The following is a 19473-nucleotide window of genomic DNA, read 5'->3' as shown; positions in this document are numbered from 1 at the left end:
TCCAGTGGAGACAGTCAGTGAGTACAGGCACAGGGATGATTCAATATTACACCTACCACGTGGATTGTCGCAGACTGGTTAGTCAGTCTGGGTAGCTATAGAAGGAATAACGTAGTGGCGAAACCGAGTAGGAGAAGTGTAAATAGTTTAATAAACCTGTTGAAGTTATCTCCACGTCTGAACCTTCCTTTGTCAAGTGCACCACAAGGAAGCCGCTTATGCTACGCCTAGAGCATAACAAGACAGGTGTCACCCTGTCCTGCCCCTGACCGGGTCTCTAATGGCCCGGGAGAGCCACCAGATACCGTTATGCTTGGCCCACGTTTGTGTGGACCAGTATTAAATGGTGCCTGATCGAGGCCACGCTGGGGAGGCTGTTAGTTCCTGTAAGCCCAGAGAATCCAGCACATGCTTATTTGAATAAGACCAATGGCTCATTTAAATTTGCTGATCTGGACCTCGTCCAGCGAGAGGCCTCTCACTCTATTCAACGTCCTCGTTACGACACCAAGTCAGACACGGCGAGTCCAGTAAATCACGCTCAAAGTGTACAAGGCATCATTTCAGACGAAATCAAGAATATTTGTTTAATTTGGTCCCAGGGATTGAAGGCTCTCTCTCTTTTTATTTGAAGTCTGTTCAACCGCCAATCTCCACAGCAAACAGGATTGCTATTGCCAGCACCAGTGGAGAAGCAATTGTGTGTGGCCGACAGGCTGCAAATCCTCACGGGAGTAGCGTGGGACAGCACATAATTGACTTCATGCAGAAGCTTTGATCCTTGCAGGATCAGGTTACTCAGGGGCTCATGACATAACCTATCGCAGGTCCATCACAGGATGTGGGGGCCCAAAGAGAAGGGCCCATCTTAAGAATGACCATAATACTTTTCAATAGCCTTAAACATTATAGAGTCAAAAGTCTTTAGTTGGCTTGTGGAAATGTAAGCAGAGGCCATAGAGAAACAGCACGGTAGCGCAGTGGTTAGCACATTTGCTCCACAGCTCCAGGGTCCCAGGTTTGATTCCTGGCTTGGTCACTGTCTGTGCGGAGTCTGCACGTTCTCCCCGAACCTGCATGGGTTTCCTGCGGGTGCTCCGGTTTCATCCCACAAGTCCCGAAAAACATGCTGTTAGGTGAATTGCACATTCTGAATTCTCCCTCCATGTACCTGAACAGGCGCTGGAATGTGGCGACTGGGGCTTTTCACAGTAACTTCATTGCAGTGTTAATGTAAGCCTACTTGTTACAATAAAGATCATTATTATTACAAGGTCACAAGGGACAGGCATATTTAGCGAAACAAGCTATGTATTCTGTAAAAAGTGTTAATAATTCAATGGAATATTTGATATTAAAACTATTTAGCCTTTATTTATTTTTTTGTGTGACAAGGGGGGGGTCTAGTAATGTGCTGCTGGTGTGGCTCAAGATTAGGATGTGGTGGTTCGCTGTGGTAATTATGGATGTTAAAATATCACTGAGAAGATTGTAACAAGAGGCAGATAACTGAAGGGTCTAAGAGTTCCAAATAATAATGCTGTGTTCATTTGTGAAGGTGTGCTGAATGGATCCGTCTCTCAAGTGCGCATCACATGTTTCCATTGAATCTACTTCCTTTTCTTCTGGAACATGGACTGGCCTCCAGCATCAGCAGTGCTGTCAACAAGCTGACTGGAATCAGGTAGGACAATTACCACCAGTCCTTTTCTGATGGTAAAGTTATAAAGCCCACAACAATTCAGAGGACACTCATGCTGTAAGGCATCCCCTGACCTATCCTGATACTGGAACATTGCTTCGAGCATCGCAATAGTTTGCTGACGTTGGCCTGGATCCTGCGGTCAGCAGTGAAGTGGAAGCTTATGCCATTGACTGTGTTTAAGACTATGCGCCTCACATTTCTCGTTGGCTGCAGTGGGAACTGTTTTGTTATGTTGCCTTTGTAACATAAGCGGCTTCCTTGTGTTGCATTTGTCAAAGGAAGGTTCAGACGTGTAGATAACTTCAACACATTTATTTACACTATGTACACTTTTATAACTTGAGTTCGACACTACTGCTAATCCTATTATAGCTACCCAGACTGACCAACCAGCTGCTGTTTTCCATGTGGTGGGTGTAATATTGAATAAACCCTGTGCCTGTCCTTACTGACTGTCTCCACTGGCCAAAAGGGCAGATCATGTGTGTGGTGTCCTTTGTATATGGGTTGGTGTAATGCCCCCCTGTGGTCGTGTCACCTGCTTGCGTATCGTGAATGTCCATTGGTCGCCTCCTATCTAACTTATCTATTGGTTGAGTGTGTGTGTGTGATGTTTCTGGTGCTCCCTCTAGTGTCTGGCTAGCTTACATGTATTTACAGTGATGCAGATCACCACATCCTCCCTTTTTTATATGTTCATATTTTCTGTACACTTTAAGAAAAACTGAACAAAGAACAGGTAGATAAGGAAAGGCATATACAAGTCATGGGAACGGTGATTAAACAATAAGTCCAAATCATTCATGTGAGTCCATAAACCATCAATCATCATGGTCAAATGTCTCTCTTGGTTATGAACGCCATCAACGTTTCCGAGCCACAGGAACCAAGAAGTGGTCAAATCACTTCGCTGTCTGATTTGGATTCTTTTTCTTTTTTTATGTTTGTGGTGGTGCTGTCGGAAGGCATCTTGTAGCTGATAGGTCGTTGACATTGAAGAGGTACCATCAACAGTATCATTCGAGGTCATGGATGTGCCATATGTTGAAGTTGGATAAGACTGTACACACTGGTTCTGGCCACATGCTGAGCTGGAAGGGTGATCCTGCTGAGAACCGTTGAAGCTTGTCGAAGTGGAAGCAGAATTGCTGCTCGCATAAATACCTGGTGATGGTGTGAAACTAGAACCTTGCATCTGATAGGAATATGCTGTCTGGCCAGGCTGTGGTGCAGCAAATCCTGGGCTGTAACTAAGGCATCCAGTCTGTAGTGCAGATTGCGCTGGCGGTAGTCCTCCTTCGGTCTTGATTCCATTAGTGGGCAATCCGCAGTGCTGGCCTGTTTGAGAATATGCTGCATAGACTGCTGGCTGCTGCAGGCTTGAATACTGGGTTTGTCCAGCATGAGCTGTCATTGGCCGCACTGTCGGTGTGGAACAAATGTGTGGACATAGCTGTGGTGAAAATTGGTGTATTCCTCTTGGACTGTGGCCCTGCTTGTTATTGCTGACCCAGTGTAATTGTTAAGTGATCCATCTCCTGTCGTTGTGGCATCTGCTTTCACCCTGAGCGTGCCATCACTGAGGTTGCGGCACTGCCTGTCTAGAGTAAAGTCTGGCTTGCGTGAATCAGAGTCGGCATTTGGTTGCTCCCCATCTGTAGTCTGGTCTGTTTTTTGTTGGTGCTCCCCGTCCGGAGTCTTCGCAGGTTCACTGGAGTCAGCTGAGAGTTCTTGAAGCTGCACGTCTGGAGTCGGAACATGCAGGAATGCATTGACTAGTGGAGAGGTTCGAGCAATTGAGGGTGGAAGTAGTGTGGTGTCACCGGAGTCACCAGTGGTCTCACAGTTATCGTCGGGTGCCTCTGTACACACTAGCTGAGGTCTGTCACTTTGTACATCTTGCATGGGAAGTGGGATGTTCTCGTCACTCATCTCACATACCGTGGGTAGATCCTCAGTAGCTGCTTGCTGTTCACTAGGGTTGGGTAAATTGTCAGAGTTTTCATCTGGTGGTGCAAACAATGTGGGTGGACTGTCATTGTCTTGCCGTTGTCCTTCATTTAGGCTTGAACAGTCATCATCGCTTTGTCCTTCATTGTAGCATGATAGACCGTCATGGTCGTCCTGCTGTGCAGTGGAACGTGGTAGACTGTTATAGTCTTCTTGCTGTTTACGTGAGCATGGCAGACTTGCATCGTCTGCCGCTAGTTGGTCAGAGGAGGTTGCTAGACCCTCATGGTCTTGTTCCTGCAAGGACTGCGCATCGGAGTCATGCGTTTCTGCCATTGTGGAGTCTGTCCACGAGCTCGCTGCGGAGTCTTGTGATACTGGAGTCACTTCTTGTGCATGCAAGGACTGCGGTGTGGAGTCTTGCATGTCTTCTTTCGTAGAGTCGGGAATCCTGAGCGGGTCGTGGACCACGCTCTGTGTGGCAGCAGGCCGCTCTCTGTGGGCTTGTACCGCTCTCTGTCTCTTAATTTCAGGCTGCAGCATCATCCTGTACTGATGAGTTGGGACGTCACATCTGCTGGGTTGAAGATCCCCAAATCCGAAGAATGAATCCACATCTGAGTCGGATTCAATGCGGGGGTCGCCAACGTGCAACACGTATAGTTGCGGTTCGGATTTGGTACTGGGGTAGCCTCTCAAGGTGAAAGGTTCGTCCGAGTCGTAGTCGTCTAGTACCATGGAGCTGTCATTGGGCTCGCGAGGTCCAGAGAAAATGTAAAGGTCGGTATTCAAGGTCGGAATCATCGGTTTGTGCGTAGCTGACTGCTTGTTGCAGGGTTCTTCGGAGGTTCAATTCATTTCCTGGTTCAATTTGAGGCATTGTGCTGTCATTCCAGGTGAAGGAAGGTTGTTTTACAGCTTTAAAAGATTTTTTCTTTGATTTGTGACGTTTCCCCTTTAAATTGGTGCGGTCTGGCGCCTCTGACGTCATGACGCGCGTGACGTAGCACATCGGAAGCGATTGCGCATGCGCAGATCGCTGTTCCTTTATCGATGGCCATTTTCTTGATTGCGCATGCACGGCGTCTCGCGCATGCACAAACGAACCTTCCGGTTCTGCGCACTTCTCGCGCAACTGCGCTAGTGTAGTCACTTTAGCAAGATGGCCGCCGACCTCGACCCAAATCGTTCTCTGGTCCGGGATTTCGGCCTCGAGCTGAGTACTGGTGCTTCGCTTACCTTTTCTTGCCGATTGGAGTGTGTTTTCCTCACAGTATTTGCCGAATTTGTCCAGGACTGCCTGGAAGTCGCACCTGTTTTGCCCCTTGGAGAACTTGAATTTTTAAAAGATATCTTCTGCTCTTGCACCGGCGATGGTGAAGAGAAGCTCTGTTTTTTCATCATCGGCCAGGTCTTTAAGTTCGGCTGCCACCAGGAAGAGTTCAAACGTTTGCCGGAATACCTGCCAGTTTTCGCGGAGATCGCCGTGGCACTGGAGCTGCTGCGGAACCAGGAGCTCGAACATCTTGCCTGGGTATTGCTGGTTGTTACTGTATGCTGAGGTATGGCTATCTGGATTTAAACAGTTCACTACTGGTACCATGTTTTGTTATGTTGCCTTTGTAACATAAGCGGCTTCCTTGTGTTGCATTTGTCAAAGGAAGGTCGCGACGTGTAGATAACGTCAACACATTTATTTACACGATGTACACTTTTATAACTTGAGTTCGACACTACTGCTAATCCTATTATAGCTACCCAGACTGACCAACCAGCTGCTGTTTTCCACGTGGTGGGTGTAATATTGAATCAACCCTGTGCCTGTCCTTACTGACTGTCTCCACTGGCCAAAAGGGCAGATCATGTGTGTGGTGTCCTTTATATATGGGTTGGTGTAATGCCCTCCTGTGGTCGTGTCACCTCCTTGTGTATCGTGAATGTCCATTGGTCGCCTCCTATCTAACTTATCTATTGGTTGAGTGTGTATGTGTGTGATGTTTCTGGTGCTCCCTCTAGTGTCTGGCTAGCTTACATGTATTTACAGTGATGCACATCACCACAGGAACTTGCTCTCCCGGCTGCAGTGTGGATCTTTCTCTGAGGTGAGTTGGGAGGCCTAGCTGCCTGGCTCATCCCAGGTGAAGCCACACTCCTCTGACACCACAAGCTGATGACAAATCCCGTGCTCAGTGACAGCCTCTGAGTTAAAGGCTTTTGGAGAGTGTTTTTTTTAAATTGTTTTAAATCAGTTGTCTGAGTTAGTGTTAATTGCAGCTGGAATTGGTTTCCCCGTCTCTCTTCCCAACCCCATCACTCCCAGCTCATGGTCCCCCCATCCCCAGCTTGACTCCCACCATGCCACCCTGAGCTCCCCCCAACCATCGCCCCAGCCTGTCACCTCCATCCCCCACCCGTCATCCCATTCCCCGACCACATCACCCCCATGCCCTTCACCCCTACCTCCCCGCCCCAAATACCCCCACCCCAGTCACCCCCAGCTCCCCCACCCCACCCTGAGCTCCCCCACCCTGTCAACCCTAACTCCCCGCATCCCGTCACCAGCAGCTCCCTGTCGTCCCCCGACCCCATCACACCCATTCCCTCCAACCCCATACCCCCCAGCTCCAATGATCCCATCACCCACAGCTCACCCCACCCCAGCCCCCTGACCCCATCACCTCCAGCTCTCCCCATCCCGTCACCACCGGCACCCCCAACCCCAACCCACACAGAGTTCCCCGCCAACCTCCAGCCCCGACGCCACCAGCTTCACCAATCTCATCAACCCGAGCTCCCCCCCCCACACCAGCCCCCAGATCCCTTCATCCCCAGCTCCCCCATCCCGTCACCACCAGCTCCCCCCAACCCACTCTGAGGTCCCCCAACCCCAGCCCCCTGACCACGTCACCCTCAGCTCCCGCCAATCCGTCACCCTGACCTCGCAACCTCCATTCCCCCCAACCCAATCCCCGCTAACCCATCACCCCCGGCTCCAACGATCCCACCAACCCTCGCTCTCCCCCACCCCACCATCACCAGCTGCCCTTCACGCTGTCAGTGAATGGGGAGGAATAGTGAGTGCAGCTGGGAGGGAGGTGGTGATGGAGGGTAGGAGAGCCGGGGGTTGGGCTGAAGACTGCTGGGCGCTAGGAGTGTTTACACATTCCTATTTGTTTAAAGTGCTGCACATTGATGTAGTCTGTATGGCCGCTAGGAGCAGACTTAAATATTGAAGGAACTGCAAGGCAATCATAATAATAATAATAATCTTCATTAGTGTCACAAGTAGGCTTACACTAACACTGCAATAAAGTTACTGTGAAAAGCCCCTAGTCGCCACAGCGCCTGTTCGAGTACACAGAGGAAGAATTCAGAATATCCAATTCACCTAACAAGCACGTCTTTTGGGAAACTGGAGCGCCCGGAGGAAACCCACGCAGGCACAGGGAGAACCTGCAGACTCAGCACAGACAGTGACCCAAGCCGGGAATCGAACCTGGGACCCTGGCGCTGTGAAGCAACAGTGCTAACCACTGTGCTACCATGCAGCCCAGCTTTTTATACTAACAATTCCCAGTGGGATGCTGGCCCGCCACAATCTTTGGATTTGAGCTGAAGCAGGCTCCATGGATGTTGCTGTGCTGTTGTGGCTCTCAATAGAGGTGACTTTCTCAATGTTCCCTACTACTGAGACCACAGAATATTGCTGTCTTCGTGTTTACTTCATTGTGGTGCTCCTCTGCAGGACTGCTGAGCCTACAAAGTGGTGCCATGAGAATAATGAATATCCCACTTCACACAGCAGCCACCTTGGCCCTTCCCTTTGATGTTGAATAGAACTGAGATTAGCAAAGTATGAGAGTGTCATGACAGCCTCCTGCATGTTGCAAGATTCTGAGTCTGTTATGGCAAAGGAACTGCGGCTTTAGGAAATGGCAGACCCCTGGAACAAGGCTCCTGGGAAATAGCTTGGAAAGTGCTGGAAGTGAGGGTGCTGCTGAATAATTAATGCTTAGGTAGTCTGGGGATTAATCAGGCTTCTCCTTCTGTTGTTCCTTTTCCTCCAGTTTATGGATCCTATAAGGTGGAATTCTCGTTGGGAAGTCTATTCTGCAGCCCTTAGGTTCCAGCTCACCAATTGCCTAAAATGCTTTAAGAATAATGCAGAATACAAGGGGAAGATTTTCAATACAAGAGGAATACTGTGGGCGCGATTCAAAAGACTTAAAACTAAGTCCGCTTTCGGGCACGTTTGGATCATGCCGGGTGACTCACGATCAGCCCGTTCCCAGCACAGAGCCCAATTTGGGGCTCTCGCATGATTCACCCATTGCTCCCTGATTCGCGCAGGAACGGTGCTCAGTAAATTTGGGTCCTTTATTATAATTAATTTGATTACAGTGCTAGCAATTAATATTCCATTTCATGAGAAAATAAATGTATTTTTTATGAAATGACTGCAAATACTCAAAGTTTCCAAATTTATCTTTGATATTAACAATGATTAAAATGACATCTGGTACTGTCATTGGCTGGCAATCGGTCCTCTCACTTTGAAAGTCTATCTTCAAATCCAGCACTGATTGATCACATCAAAATATTTCTGGCCAGTTTCCAGCGTGGAATTTTATGACCCCCCCCACCCTCCCCAAGCCGGGTCCTGAGGCAGAAACATTGAATGGATGGGAATCCCTCTGGGAAGCCTGATGCAATTTCACATTTGGGCGGGCAGGCCTCGGGTGGAAATCCCGTCCTTTCACTATTAAGGACCTTAGGTGGTCATATATGGGCCTTATCCCGCCCAGTCTCAATTGTTAGGCTGGCAGGGAAATATTTTCCCCATCTCGGGTGGGAATAGGGGTGCGGGGGTGGCAGGGGCACCTCACTCTGCAGACCCCCTCAGAGTTGGGGTGTCCTCCCCTTGGGGACATTGGAGTTCTCCTCTGGCCTACCCCCCCCCCCCCCCCCCGCAATGCCAAAATCATCCCCCTTCCCAACCCCCCAAGGTATCCCCTACCCTCCTGCCAGCAGCACCCCCAGGACCTACCTTTCCAACGGTCCCGGGACTTTGTTCCAGGCAGTGTGTTGACCTAACAAACAAATCTAGATATATAAGGGAATGTTACAGGTGAAAGAGGAGGAAAGATGATAGAAAGAGAGAGGGAGGAAAGAGCAGGTGTGGGTCAATTATGACCTGCGATCTTCACGGCCATCTTTGGAGGTTAGCCAATTTCCCAACTCCCTGCCTTTCTCCTTTAACGCTATCCCTTGAAGTGAATTCCGCAGCCTCACAATTGTTTGTGCAGGACTTTTTCTTGTGCTCTGGTCTAAATCTTATATTCAATTGGTGTCTATGATCTTTCATTCGAGATCACTTTACTGGAAAGTTTGCTTCTATCTATTTTGCCCTACAACTTTCATCATTTTAAACACTTCAAACATATTGCACTGTAATCAGAAATATTCCAATGAACAAAAGCCCACCTTATTTGTATTTTCTGATTCCAGGCAACAATCTGTGTTGTACCCTTCCTAAAAACCTCAACATCCTTCTATAGAATGGAGCCTAATATTGCACACAGTATTCTAACAAAGGATTTTTCAATGTGCAGGTCACGACCCTCATTGGATCGCGGTTGGGTGATGGGACGGCCGTGGTGCGATCGGTTGCAGCGTTTCCACAGTGGTCCTGATCGTCGGAGAAGCGTCCAATAGCTGCCACCGACATTTTCTATTGAGAATAGTGGCCACTGCCACTTTTTAAGTAAGAAGGAAATGAGGTTGTGTGCAGTCAGAAGCGGCAACAGTGAGCAGGTCCCGCGCCCTGCACGTACACTTGACATCAACCGCTATGTATGTAGGTGCTTTTGGCACCAAATAACAGAGGCGAGCTTCTTCCATTTTTTAGCTGCTGGCAAGCAAGGCAAGAGGACTGTGAAGATGGATCATTTTCTTACAAGTAAGAGATGGCCAGAGACACAAATCGACAGTGCACCTATTGGCCAGGATCTCACAACTCAATCTGCTAGAGAGAGCTGCTCAGAGAGTCCAGGGCAGAACAGAGCAGTGCTAGTGTCAGCTCTGTACAGGACTCCAGGGCCTCTGGTTAACAGCCTACAAAGAAGAAACTTAACTCGGGAACAAAGCAGTACGAAGATGATTTCTTGAGGCATGGTTTTGTCAATTGTGCCAATGCAAGTCAGGATGTAAAGCCCATGTGTGTTTATGCAGGGAGCTACTGGCAAATGAGTGGAGAAGTTTTAGATTTTGAAAGAGAAGTGGTGGGTAAAAAATTCCTTTTGCGGTTGAGACCCCAGAGTCAGTTATTAATTTACAGCCAGATCTAAAGGAAAGAACTATGCTGTTGTACCTGAACTGTGATAGCATATTATAAACGTGCCAAAATCCCATGAGGCTGTCAGCATTCTAGAGTAGCATCTTCCAGGAGTAGCTACCGCTGAGTAAAACAAGCATTTTATTGCTATTAGAGTCATAGATGTTTATAGCATGGAAACAGGCCCTTCAGCCCAGCTTGTCTGTGCCGCCCAGTTTCTGTTACTAAGTTGGTCCCACTTGCCTGCATTTGGCCCATATCACTCCATACCCACCCTGCCCATGTAACTGTCTAACCATTTTTAAAGGAAAAAATTGTATCCGCCTCTACCACTGCCTCTCGTAGCTCATTCCAGATGTTCACCACCCTGTGCGAAAAAATTTCCCCTCTGGTCTCTTTTGTATCTCTCCCCTGTCACCTTAAACCTATGCCCTCTAATTCTAGACTCCTCTACCTTTGGGAAAAGATGTTGACTACCTACATTATCTATGCTCCTCATTATTTTATAGACCTCCATAAATTCACCCCTGAGCCTTCTACGCTCCAGGGAAAAAAAACCCAGCCTATCCAGCCTCTCCTTATAACTCAGACCATCAAGTCCTGGTAGCATCCTCGTAAATCTCTTCTGCACTCTTTCTAGTTTAACAATGTCCTTCCTATAATAGGGTGCACTTCACAATGACCTTCATGCACGAGGATTTTCTGTTCTCACAAAGAGTAAGATGGCACAACAGAACTGGCTGAAGACTGCACCTAATATGTGCATTGCCTCCTCCTGTGAACCTGATTGCAATGAGAATGCAAGAACAAAGCCATCTCCCCTTTCACATAGAAGGTAAGTGAATGTCTGTTCTAACAGAGGCCTTATCAAAATGTTGAATAATCTTATCATTATCTCGAGCCTTTAATACTCTCTACCTATTTCCTCCTTCCACCCAATGTCTTCATTCCATTTGCTATCCTCCTCTGCATGCCATATTCCTGAATTTTCATACAGACTGAAAAATCTTATCATGAGTCGGAGTATTGCAAACATTATAGGTGTTTCCAATCCCCACTGAATTCAAAGTGTTCAGAAAATCTATCTTCAAATTAGGCTGAGATTTAAAAAAGAAACACAAAAAAAGGATCCTCAAAAACAATAATCAGGGAAACTAGCAGGCTGATTTTTTTGAATGCAGATGGAATAATAATTGTTTTCAGAGTTTTAAGTCCCATGTTAATAATGGCATGATTTATTGCCTCATTTATGCATCTGGGAAGAGGATTTAAGTTGGAAATTGGCCAAATGTGCTGATCATTTTATGATTGCAATTATTAATGTTTTGTCTATTTTTAATGACTTTCTTTTCAGGAGAATTGGCAGTGGGAAGAAAGGTACTAGACAACAACTCAGTAAACTGTTGCGTACTAATTAAACTTAAAAGATATGCAGTGGAAGATGGTGAATTGTTCCACTCCCTGTACTGACAGCACACACGACCTCTTAATCACTCAAAAGCGTGCAGAAGAGAAATAAGAGCATCACATTAGTCCTAGCAGCACCTGATTAATTCATAGCAACCACCATGGCTGAAAGCAATAATGACTTCCTTTTAAAAGTGCTTATATACACACGCACATGCACAAAGAAAGGTTTGGCAAATAGTTTTCTCAAAGGCAATGTGGTTAAATTTAGCCTGCCTAAATAGGTGGAGTTGGGACAAGTGAGAAGTAAAAATGTTAAAATTTCAGATAGAATAGACACCTGCCTCAAGCACATCGACTTCCATTTTTAATGGAGAAAGGACAAGGAATGTTGGTCATTGAATTTGTTTAAAGAATTTGCGTGTCTTCATTTTAACAGGGTTTCTATGTTTAACATGCATGGGATGGACTTTCTGGGCCTCAGGACACTCAGTAAGTAAAAGGAGGAGAGAAGGGCTGGATGAATTACCGGTCAAGAGGAGCACAAGAGTTTCTTCCAGACTCAACTTATCCCGTAAGCCCATTACAATGTGACCTTCACAATGTGACCCGTCACCACAGACTAACCCCTGAACTCCCAGGAAACATATATAACTGCCTCCCCGGCTCTTCCCGTTCACAATCACCAAATCCCCACCCATGACTTCCCCTCGTTAACATGCTTCCATGATCTGTCAGCTTTCCTGACACACCCCTGTCGCTGCAGACTCGATGGACCCAAGGGCCTCTTCTGTACTGTATGACTCCATGACTTCTGGGTTTCTCAGCCATAATTTCAGTCCACCCTGCTCTGAAATTCTGTCCCAGTAAATATTGGCGACAAGTCTCCTTCAAAAACAAAAGAGAAATCATCGGCAGAGGTGTATGACAGGCAAGGTAGAGGAGAAGCAGGGTGTTAGCAGCATAAGAGCTTGCGGCGTAATAGATTCACTGAACAGATGACAATGGCAGAGTGTGGGCAGAGGTGAGTGGTCACTGGAAACACAGAGCAGGCAGAAACAATGACAGTGACAGATGCATAGAGCAAGCAGAGAGGGTGAAGAATACACAACATAGAGCAAAGCAGATTCAAGTGCACTGTATTAATATTTAAGAACTAGTCTATAAAAGGCTGTTAAATATGACCAACCCCACCAATCCCCAGAGTGTGATTGCTGTTATCTTGAATGGCAAAGCTATTGTGGTTTATTACAATGGAATAAATAAGAGCTCAGTCTTCACCTCATTCAATGCATTCTTAGGGAGAGGAAATATATTTACAGCTACTTATATTTTTGAATACCCATAACTATTGCAACTCACCTCCTGTGCTGGAAGTCCAATAACAGCCTAACCGCCCCTGAGAACCTGGTCAAATTTTCAGTGAAAACAACACTGATTTCATACTTGGTTTTGTGTACTTACACTGAAAACAATAAATGCCGAAAATGTGCAAAACATTCTGATTAGGATGGGCACCACACAGAATATTCTTTTTCTTTCTGATCCAGGTGTACCATTGTGCATTGCCAGCATTTCCTGTGAAATTTACAGCATTCACATAGTTACCTGTCATCCTTTTTTTTTCCATTGCATTTTGCTATGTACCAAGAAGAAAAACATAACAATTGTGTTCCAATAAGCATCCTGGGAAGGATCTGGGGGCCTTTAAGTGGGGCCCAATCTTATTAACTGGTAATGTTATTGCCCATCATAATCTACATGCCAAGAACTCCATGCAAAAGGAATGGCGTTGGGAAAAAGGAATTGGATAGATTTACCTGTGTACAGAGAGATGTGCGGTGAATCGATAATTTCAAATTTCACTCCAGGGAGAAATGGCCGCCACTAAAAGAGAACAAATAATCAGTGAGAGGTGGCTGCTTAGAGATATTCTTCAGTGTGTCAATCATGAAGTTGGATTCCAGATGTTAATGCAACTAATGGTAGCAAATTAAGTCTTTCTACAGAAGAAGTCAAGAAACTTCTATTTTTATAAACAAAACACTTTCATCGTTCTTTAATACTGAATTTTACTCTGTGGATAATTGGCATGTACATCTTTCTCACACAATGTTTCCCCTTTTGTCCCTTTCACCCAGACTCATCTTGGGATTAGATAAACTGCAGAAACCCTCTGTTATCTCATCCAGTGGTCATTTCTCATGTATCACCTTAAGCTAGCTGCACCATTAACCTGTGGAGAATTCCAGGTTATCCCAACTCTGTTCTCACCCAATATTCATGCACTTTCTAACAGGGGTTCAGAGGATAATGATCTTGTGTGGTTGTTGTCCAGATGGGGGTTTTGGGGATTCTCTATTCCCCCAAAGTATGGGAAGTCTGTGGTTTCTCAAAGTCATTACTCTTTATTTATAGCAAGTATTTGCACATTTGGACTGCTACACAAGGTTGGAACTTTCCCCCTCTCTGACCTTGCATACTTCTCAGTCATGTGATCTGGCATCATTATACATTAGCATCATGTATGCTTCTGATATTAATCCTTTATGCCAAATCTTCCCCCACAAGGCTTTATTCCTATCATATTAGCATCCTCCTCCATCTCCCTGCAAAGTCTCAGACTTCACAGCTCTTTCCAAGAGCCGGTGCAGACTCGACGGGCCAAATGGCCTCCTTCTGCACTGTAAATTCTATGATAATCTATGATTCACAGGGTTAGTCTCTGAGGTGCCTTGACCAAACACCCCAATCTTGTTCTGATCTCCTTTTGAGGTCAAGGATATTCAGTATTTTCCCTTCTGTAGGTGTGAGTGTTCTTCTCCTGGGTAGCTGTAGAGCTTGTCACAAGCCTTTCTTCTTCTTCATTGGGATAAGTTCTGAATTCACAAACGGTCGCAGGGTGCATTATTGTAGAACATATATCACTTCTGAAAATATCGTTCACTTGCATCCCATATCCCTTGGAATCAGGCATGTTCAAGGGAGACAAGTTATTTGCCAGGGCCCTTGCGAGCCATGTGCAAAAGGTCTCCCACACATGCTGGTCTTTTCATCTTGCAAGCTCAACTGTTTCAAGGTCTTATTGTAAATACTACACACTGAGGTTCCCTTTCAGCTGTCCAGTTAAGCTGGCCTGCAGATCCACCTACCCTCGGTGACCAAACTCCCATTCAGCATCTCAAGCTCTCTATCACAAGGTTCTGCACAGTTGCGACCAGCCATGGCGGTAGTAATATTTGAGATGCAGTCTCACACCTTTTCTCTTTCTCCAAAGAACCATTACCCTCCTTTAGGAATCACTTTCGACCTCCAACTATCTCCATTCAACCCTCCCTATCACTTTAGATCCCGTCAAGGTAAATATAGAACCCCCCTTCCTTCTTCAACATCCCACCCCATAATGATAGACATGCCCACCCTCATCCTTCTGACTCCTTAAATCGGTATCACTTTCTGCATCCCCTCCATAACCCTTAGTGCCCCTTCACCTGACATTATCACATCCGTACCCGCTGCCCACTGGCTCCCACTTCCTCCTTTAACTGTCACCATCCTAGCCTACCATTGGTACCCTCAGAAATCCCCAGGGGGCCTGGAAATTCCACCCATAGTCTGGCCACACTTCCAGAGAAAGGACGTAATTCTCCGGCCGTTGCGACTCACTTTTCCCGCTGGCAGAACATCCCCGCCCATGGGTTTCCTGGCGGCGTGGGGTGGCTTCAATTAAAAATTACATTGACAAGTGGCACAGACGATAGAATCCTACAGCCAGTGAACGGTATGTGGTTGAGAAACACGCGGCTGGGGGACCGGATTATCCCACCCAATATTCTTAGATTTGGAGACATTCTTCATCTGGTTTCGGGGCTTGCTTTACCACATTTGTTTGTGGTCGTTGGTAAGTTTTGAATAATCAAGAATGTAAATGCTTCAACCTCTTCAATGAAGTGTAAATCCTCTTGTTCGGTTCCTTCTGATGGTATTCATGTCTGCCGCTGTTTGATACTTCCCTTACACATACTCTGTGATGGAATCGCATCTCATTAATCTTAATCTGAACCCCTAGATTCAAGGCAACATCTTTGTAATTTCTTTCATGTTCAGAAGGATGATTAGTGACTTATAATCATTTTGACTTTGAAATACAACCCCATAATATAAAACCTTTTCCACATTACTGCCAACGCTTCTTTTCATGCCGTATCATTATTCTATTTCTATTTGTAACTAAGCGTAGACCAGTAGACTGGCCTTCGCTTGCTATATCTCTGCATTTTAAATAAAGCTGCTTCTAGACCTTGTAGATGATGCATCTGCTGCTACTAAACTCTGGCTGGAAAGTGTTAATATTTCACAAGGGGTGAAAAGTTGTGTAATCCTTTTTGAAAGTTTTTTGCTGGTCCACATTCCAACAACACTGTTCACCTTGTCTCAACAGCTTTCTCAAGGGCTTGGTGACCTCTGTAAAATTGGTTGGAACTTGCCTATTTGGTTGACCATTCCAAGGAATCTTTGAAGCTCAGTTATATTCCTGGGTTGTGGAAATTCACTGATAATTTTTGCGTTTTGTGGCTTGAACTATGTGACATGGAAATCTGATCACAGATTAAAGGAAAAATATTATTTCATTGGAGATCATTTGGAGAATGTTCACGAAGATGATCCCCAGGATGGAAGGATTGTCCTATGATGAAGGCTTAAATGGGGGCTCTATCATTGAAATTTAGAAGAATGAGAGGTGATCTAATTGAAACATATCAGATTCTTAAGGGGCTGGGAAGGATACATGCTCAGAAGATATTTCCCCTCATGGAAAAGGGGGCATATTCTCAGAATAAAGGGCCAAATTAAGACTGAGTTGAGGAAGAATTTATTTTCTCAGAGGGTTGAGAATCTCTGAAACTTCTTGCCGTAGAGAACTGTGGGGGCAGCGTCCCTGTGAATATTTAAGGCTGAGATAGATAGCGGGCGGGAATCTCCGACCCCCCGCTGGGTAGGAGAATCCCCAGCGGGCGGCGTACATTCCGCTCCGATGGCAGCTGCCGCATTCTACGGCGCCGGTTTTCGGGCCCCCCGGGGTTTACGCCACGCCGGTTGGGTGCCGTTGATAGCCCCCCCCCCCCCCCCGGAAATTCTCCGGGCCCCGATGGGCCGAGCGGCCATCAGTTCCTGGCCAGTCCTGCCGGCGTGGAATGGACATGGTCCCATACAGCGGGACCTGGCTGGTAGGCCGTCTAGTGGACTCATCCGGGGGGGGGGGGGCATGGGGAAATCCGGCCCCGGGGGGGGGGGGGGGGCACGGTGGCCTGGCCCGTGATCGGGATCCACCAATCTGGGGTGGGCCTGTACCATGGGGCACTTCTTCCTTCCGCGCCGGCCTCTGTAGGGCTCTGCCAAGGCCAGCGCAGAGAAGAACCCTCCTGCGCATGTGCAGGAACACGCCGGCCAGTCTGCGCATGTGCGGAACCACGCCAGCGGTTCTGAGTATGCGCCAACTTGTGCCGGCCCTTCGGCGCTAGTTGGCACAGCACCAACCCCACCGGCGCCAGCCAAGTCCCAAGAAGTGCGGAGGATTCTGCAACTTCCGGTTGGCCCGACGCCGGAGTGGTTCGCGCCGTTCTTGCCGCCGGCGTGGGGCCAGCCTGCCAATTGCAGGAGAATCCCGCCCAGGGTCTTGATCAGTAAAAGAATCAGGGGTTATGGGGAAAGGGCAGGAAAGTGGATGTCAGGAAAGTCGGTTCAGTCATGATCCTATTGAATGATGGAGAAGACTTGGGCAGAACGGCCTCCTCCTGTTCCTACTTCTTACGGTGGTATTTGGCGAACTCACATTTTTCATTCAATGTTAGACCTACATCCTGTAAGACTCTGACGACTGCTCTGACTCTGCGATCATGCTCTTCTCTCATGGGGCCATGAAGAAATATATTGTCCAAATGTCATATTACTCCTTCCATACCTTCTGGAGTGTGAGACATCGTCTGAAGCAGAGGCTGTTCCAAAGGGCAATTTCTTGAAACAATAATGACAGAATGCTGTTATAAATGTGGTCAGCAGTCTGGATTCGGTGTCCAAAGGCAACTGCCAAAATCCACTGTTCACAGCTAATTTGGTAAATAAAGTACTGTAGACCAGCTTGGCAAGATTCTCATCCACTGAGGCCACTGGGTGAGTCTCTGGTATGTTTAGTTGAGTTAAATCTACACAGATGCTTATGGAGCTTATGTAGGCTTTGGAACCATAACTATTCTGAACACTATTTTGTTGGCATGGCTACCGCTGAGATAGCCCATTGCTGCTGCATCCTTTCAAAGACACCCTTGACTTTGTAAAAGAGTGAATGAGGGGCTTCCCTCGCAGCCAAGAGACAAATTGGTTTAGTGTCAGCTCGTAGGTTGATATGGTACCCGGCTCTTTAACTTCCCTAGGACTGTAAACAATTTTGGAAATTCATTTCGAAATGTACTGCTGTAGTTCTCATCTGCAACTTGTCATGTGAGGGTACCTTTAAGACATGGATGTTTAAGCAATGTACCTTTAAGAAAACAGTGATGTCAGAGAGTAGGTGGGGCTGAGCTCAGGTCAGCCATTTTGCAGTTTAGTTTCAGTTTTGAAAAGAGCTGGGGCGTCATTCTCCGACCCCCCAGCGAGTCGGAGAATGGCCGTTGGCCGCTGTGAATCCCGCCCCCGCCGGTTGCCGAAGTCTCCGGTACCGGATATTCGGCGGGGGCGGGAATTGGGCCGCGCCGGTTGGCGGGCCCCCCCGCTCAATTCTCCGGCCCGGATGGGCCGAAGTCCCGCCGAGAAATTGCCTGTCCCGCCGGCGTAAATTAAAGTAGGTATTTACCGGCGGGACAAGGCGGCGTGGGCGGGCTCCGGGGTCCTGGGGGGGCGGGGGCGATCTGACCCCAGGGGGTGCCGCCACGGTGGCCTGGCCCGCGATCGGGGCCCACCAATCGGCGGGCGGGCCTGTGCCGTGGGGGCACTCTTTCCCTTCCGCCTCCGCAACGGCCTCCACCATGGCGGAGGCGGAAGAGACTCTCCCCACTGCGCATGCGCGGGAAACTGTCAGCGGCCGCTGACACTCCCGCGCATGCGCTGCCCGGGGATGTCATTTCCGCGCCAGCTGGCGGGGCAACAAACGCCGTTTCCGCCAGCTGGGGGGGGGGCGGAAATCCCTCCGGTGCCGGCCTAGCCCCTCAATGTTGGGGCTCGGCCCCCAAAGATGCGGAGCAATCCGCACCTTTGGGGCGCCGCGATGTCCGTCTGATTGGCGCCGTTTTGGGCGCCAGTCGGCGGACATCGCGCCGTTGGGGGAGAATTTCGCCCCTGGTGTGTGTCTGTGTGTTTCCAGAGAGCTGCAGGAAAAAAGCAAGGTGCTGGAGCTGAAGTCAACCAAGCTAATATATCTCTGCCAGTCTACAGAAAATATATATATCCTTTAGAACATAGAACATAGAACAATACAGCGCAGTACAGGCCCTTCGGCCCACGATGTTGCACCGAAACAAAAGCCATCTAACCTACACTATGCCATTTTCATCCATATGTTTATCCAATAAACTTTTAAATGCCCTCAATGTTGGCGAGTTCACTACTGTAGCAGGTTGGGCATTCCACGGCCTCACTACTCTTTGCGTAAAGAACCTACCTCTGACCTCTGTCCTATATCTATGTGATACTGCGGCGGCGTGGGCGGGCTCCGGGGTCCTGGGGGGGGGGGGCGATCTGACCCCAGGGGTCAGTAAATACCTACTTTAATCTGATGTGATACTGTTTAAAGATGTTAAGTCTCTTGGAGGTTTGAAGGAACATTTTAAGGAGTTATTTACTGTTGCAATATTTTCTGAGTTATCTTTGAAGTAAGGGGTGTTAAGAGATCCAATGTTTATTTGAGATGTTAAGTTGAGTTCATGGAATAAACAGTGTTTTGTGTTTAAAAACCCACGTGTCCATAATTGTAATTCCACACCTAGGGAAAAAGCCGCGTGCTCGGAAAAGCAATAAATCCATTAAAGGGAGAGGTTGGTTGAACTCCATGATACATTTTGGGGTTCTGAAAACGCCAGGCCCA

General features: G+C 47.5%; 1 protein-coding gene across 2 annotated transcripts in view; it reads right to left on the bottom strand.

The window, feature by feature from the left end:
- The window catches only part of LOC140431000 (N-acetyl-beta-glucosaminyl-glycoprotein 4-beta-N-acetylgalactosaminyltransferase 1-like), a 1349192-nt gene that overhangs the window by 393641 nt on the left and 936078 nt on the right, over positions 1 to 19473 (bottom strand). For both annotated transcript variants that reach the window (XM_072518891.1, XM_072518892.1), the window contains one exon: positions 13217 to 13283. In XM_072518891.1, coding sequence (XP_072374992.1) covers positions 13217 to 13283 — 67 coding nt within the window. The remainder of the gene's footprint in view (positions 1 to 13216; positions 13284 to 19473) is intronic.

Source organism: Scyliorhinus torazame, chromosome 10 (assembly GCF_047496885.1).
Source record: "Scyliorhinus torazame isolate Kashiwa2021f chromosome 10, sScyTor2.1, whole genome shotgun sequence".
Lineage (NCBI taxonomy): Eukaryota > Metazoa > Chordata > Chondrichthyes > Carcharhiniformes > Scyliorhinidae > Scyliorhinus > Scyliorhinus torazame.
The sequence above is the reverse complement of the archived record's forward strand: the minus strand, read 5'-3'. Positions and strand labels throughout refer to the sequence as shown.